The sequence below is a fragment of the Puntigrus tetrazona genome, unplaced genomic scaffold (genome assembly GCF_018831695.1).
Source record: "Puntigrus tetrazona isolate hp1 unplaced genomic scaffold, ASM1883169v1 S000000175, whole genome shotgun sequence".
Taxonomy (NCBI): Eukaryota; Metazoa; Chordata; class Actinopteri; order Cypriniformes; family Cyprinidae; genus Puntigrus; species Puntigrus tetrazona.
The window spans coordinates 375724-380000 of record NW_025047846.1 but is presented as its reverse complement, the minus strand read 5'-3'; the positions used below and the strand labels follow the sequence as shown (position 1 = coordinate 380000).

At 36.4% G+C, this 4277-nt stretch overlaps 1 protein-coding gene across 1 annotated transcript in view; it reads left to right on the top strand.

Annotated features, from left to right (window-relative positions):
- LOC122333048 (nuclear factor 7, brain-like) overlaps positions 1-3899 on the top strand; it is a 4148-nt gene extending 249 nt beyond the window's left edge. Inside the window, exons 1-6 of the mRNA XM_043230548.1 lie at positions 1-397; positions 616-711; positions 908-1138; positions 1217-1239; positions 1322-1443; positions 3154-3899. The exon at positions 1-397 is cut by the window's left edge and continues 249 nt beyond it. Coding sequence (XP_043086483.1) covers positions 2-397; positions 616-711; positions 908-1138; positions 1217-1239; positions 1322-1443; positions 3154-3641 — 1356 coding nt within the window. The 5' untranslated portion in view covers position 1 and the 3' untranslated portion in view covers positions 3642-3899. The remainder of the gene's footprint in view (positions 398-615; positions 712-907; positions 1139-1216; positions 1240-1321; positions 1444-3153) is intronic.
- Positions 3900-4277: the final 378 nt, after the last annotated feature.

The following is a 4277-nucleotide window of genomic DNA, read 5'->3' as shown; positions in this document are numbered from 1 at the left end:
AATGGCTTCATCAGCTGAATATGACTATAATTGTCCCGTGTGCTGTGAAATCTTCAAGACACCTGTTCTTTTATCATGTAGTCACAGTGTCTGTAAAGAGTGTCTTCAACAGTTCTGGAGAACCAAGAAAACTCAGGAGTGTCCTGTCTGCAGGAGAAGATCCTCAAAAGATGGTCCTCCATTAAATCTAGCATTACAAAACTTGTGTGAGTCGTTCCTGAAGGAGAGAAATGAGAGTCGTTCATCAGGATCTGAGGAGATCTGCAGTTTACACAGAGAGAAACTCAAACTCTTCTGTCTGGAGGACAAACAGTCTGCGTGTTTAGTGTGTTTTACTTCAAAACAACATGTCAACCACACATTCAGACCAATCAGTGAAGTTGTTCCTTCATATAAGGTTGGTATTTCTCTCATTTTGCTCAACTTCATGTGACATGTAGTCTTCTGTGGAAAAGGTATTTGCTCCCATAATGATTTCTTCAGCTTTTTATGTTTACTAATTAGTGTAGTTACTGGATAAGACCTTTTAAAGTTTACTATTTTCAGTTTAATATTACTGTATTCTCTTCACTTCACTGTAATCTGGTGTTTTATATATATTTTGTTCAATTCTAGGAGGATCTCAATACAGCACTGAAGTCCTTACAGGAGAAACTTAGAAAGAGAGAAAACATAAAAGAAGAGTTTGAGAAAACAGTTCAACACATCAAGGTGAAGAAACTGAATCAAGAGTCATTTTCAGTACAGCTGTATGATCACTATATATATTATTTTTTTGTAAATGACAAGCTTCAGTCTGCTCGTGGATCTGTTATATGTCTGGTGTCTGAGTTTCTCTCGGATCTGAATGATGTGATGTTGATGTGTGTTGATGGAGATGATTGAAGTGAATGTGATTTGATTTCAGTCTCAAGCTGAGCACACAGAGAGTCAGATTAAACAGCAGTTTGAGAAACTTCATCAGTTTCTCAGAGATGAAGAAGAAGCTACAATCACTGCACTGAGAGAGGAAGAGGAGCAGAAGAAGCAGGTGATGAAGGAGAAGCTGGAGGAGATCAACAGACACATCTCAGCTCTTTCACACACAATCAAAGACACGGAGGAGATGATGAAAACCAATGACATCTGCTTTCTAAAGGTCTGATTTCAGATCATCCATTGATTGATTGATTGATTGATTGAGTTCTTGATGATCAATGGTGTGTTTGTTCTGCAGGAGTTTCCGGTCACGATGGAAAGGTGAGTGATCTGCTGGTGTCTCTGGTCTCTCTGCTTCTGAACCCAAAGCCACTTCAGTTCTAACCCCTTTATGTTCTTCCAGAGTCCAGATCTCATCACAGCCGGATCCACAGACGCCTTCTGGAGCTTTGATTCATGTTCCACGATACTTGGGCAACCTGGCCTTCAGAGTCTGGAAGAAGATGCAGGACATTGTCCAAAACAGTGAGTCTGGAGAAGATCTGTGCTCTTACACATACACTGGAGATGATGCATGAGGGAATATTTACAGATTTCTATATACATGCATATACATACGTGACAATGACTGTTATCTGAGTGAGTGTAGCAAGCAATTACCAATAGAAGAACAAATAAATGGAAATCAAAAAGGAATATAATGACTTGGATAATTCGTCACATCAGACTGGATGCTTTAGATCAGGGCCGTCTAAATTCGGTCCAGTGTCCAGCAGAGTTTAGCTCCAACTTGCCTTAACATGCTGCTTCAGGTGTGTTTAATTAGGGTTGAGTTAAACTCTGCAGGGACACCATATATAGAGAGAAATACTGAAAAAGTGGCTTGAATGAATGATTCAATAACAAATACATTTTATATCAGTCATTTATCCTCAGCTGCTGGAGAAACACTAATCAATAAAAAAGCAGTTACTTTTTAATTTTAAGGTGATTTTCTCTATTTTGATCGCCACTATAGACATCAGTGTTTATATCCAAACTATATAAAGATGTATCACAGTATTTCTGTGATAATACGAATGATTGTAAGACATAAATAATATTTTGTGGTTTCTTTCTAAACCTGGTAACTGCTGTCTCTGTGTCAGCCGTCAAACAGATTTTAAGCTTCCAGTGTCATTTTTTTCAAAGGTTTAATAGACACAGAAGAATCAATATTTTAATTATTGTTAGTTGAATCAAAGGCTCAGGTCGTTCTTGGTTTCAACAGACATTTCTTTGGACACGAGTCTGTAGTGTGTCTTGTACATTATAGTCTTGCATCCCTTTTATGTCCCGACAATGCCGTCAGAACTACAAAAAACAATACATAAAACTTATATTAACCCTCTAAAAGTGGAGCTTGAACATAATAATAAACCAAAAAATACATACAAAAGGAATAAATATACGGCAAAACAATTAACTGTCACGTTTCGTGGTTTCTCTGGAGAAGGAGCGCTCGAGACTCGAAATAAACTTAAACAGATTTAATCCAAAACGGGCAAAAATAAAGATACAAAGGGCAGGTAGGCAGAACAAAAACCACGAAAAGACCTCGGGAACAAAAATCACTTCTAGACATCGGCTAAAGACATTGACTAAAGACATTGACTAAAGACATAGTGTGACATTGACGATCCGACAAACTCAAGACAAACACACAGGGCTTAAATATACAACGTAAATCACTAAATTAACAAGGAGCAGGTGAAGATAATTAAACAATTAAACACGAAGAGAAGGAAGGGAACAGATAGCATAAAAAAAAAAAAAACAATAACAAAGTCCAGAGATGTGACATTAACAAGATAAACACACACCTCATTGATCTCTCTCACTCAAGAGGAATAAACTGATGATTACAGTTTCTTAAACAAGCAAACAAACAAAATTATATCTTCTTAACTTTCTTGCTATAAATAATATAAAAGAATTGACATATACTAAACAAAATACACTTATTACTACTACTTATGAAAGTTTTAACTATTTATTAGCCTTTCATCTATAAAGTGTATATTATGAATTTAAATAATTAAACAATTATTAACATTGAAGCTCTGACTGATAGGAAAATGTATTGTGTTTGATGAATAGAACGAGTGTCATAATTCATAATAATCTGTGTAAGGTTCACTCTTGATCATTATATGAACATCAGAATAAAATCAGCTGTTGATTGTGTCTCATCAGCTCCTGTGATTCTGGATCCAAACACGGCTCATCCAGATCTTCTTCTGTCTGATGATCTGACCAGAGTGATAAGCAGCGGGAACAATCAACCTCTTCCTGATAATCCAGAGAGATTTGACTCTTATTACTGTGTTCTGGGTTCAGAGGGTTTTAACTCAGGAACACACTGCTGGGATGTGGAGGTTAAAGAGAGTCTATGGTGGAGTCTTGGAGTAACTACAGAATCAAACCAAAGAAAGGGAGGTGTTTTCTTTAACACTGATGTCTGGAGTGTACGGCGAGGATTCATTGATCTGTATGGTTTTCCTGTTGAACAGGATGTTGATCGTGTGAGAGTGTATCTGGACTATGACAGAGGAACAGTGTCATTCTCTGATCCTGTAACTAACACACATCTACACACATTCACTACCACCTTCACTCACACACTCTTTCCTTTCTTCTATACTGTTTTCTCTCTGAAGATCTTACCTGTCAGTAATCAGTGAACACACCTGAAGATCTGGATCAACCTGCTTTTAACTTTTACACTCATCATGAGACTAACATTTAATTCTTATCACAGTTTCATTTGTTCGACATGAGACTACGTGAATAATTGTGAATAGTTTTCAGTGTAGAATTCAATGAAATAGAAATACTATAACAATGTGATTTAAATCTGAAATCTCTTTAAAAAGTTTGTCTCAGTTTCAGAATTAGAGGAATAATTTATCTTTATTACATTAAAAACAGTGATTATATGATTTATTGTACTGGTGTGTATGTACTTTAGTGTATATGGTTTAATGTAAACAAACATGTGGAAATAATTCTAGTTAATTCAATTGATCACAAAAATATGTTTGTTTGTTTATTTGAATGAACTGCTGTGTGTTTGATCATGAATCAGCTCTCAGTGGTGTGTGAGACCAACACACACAGACACACACACACAGACACACACAGACACACACACACACACACACAGACACACACACACACACACACACACACACACACACACACACACACACACACACACACACACACACACACACACAGATATCTGATAACAATATCTAAAAAATAAACAGATTTCCAGTGAAAATCATGTACTGATATATTTATATCATTCACAAAAT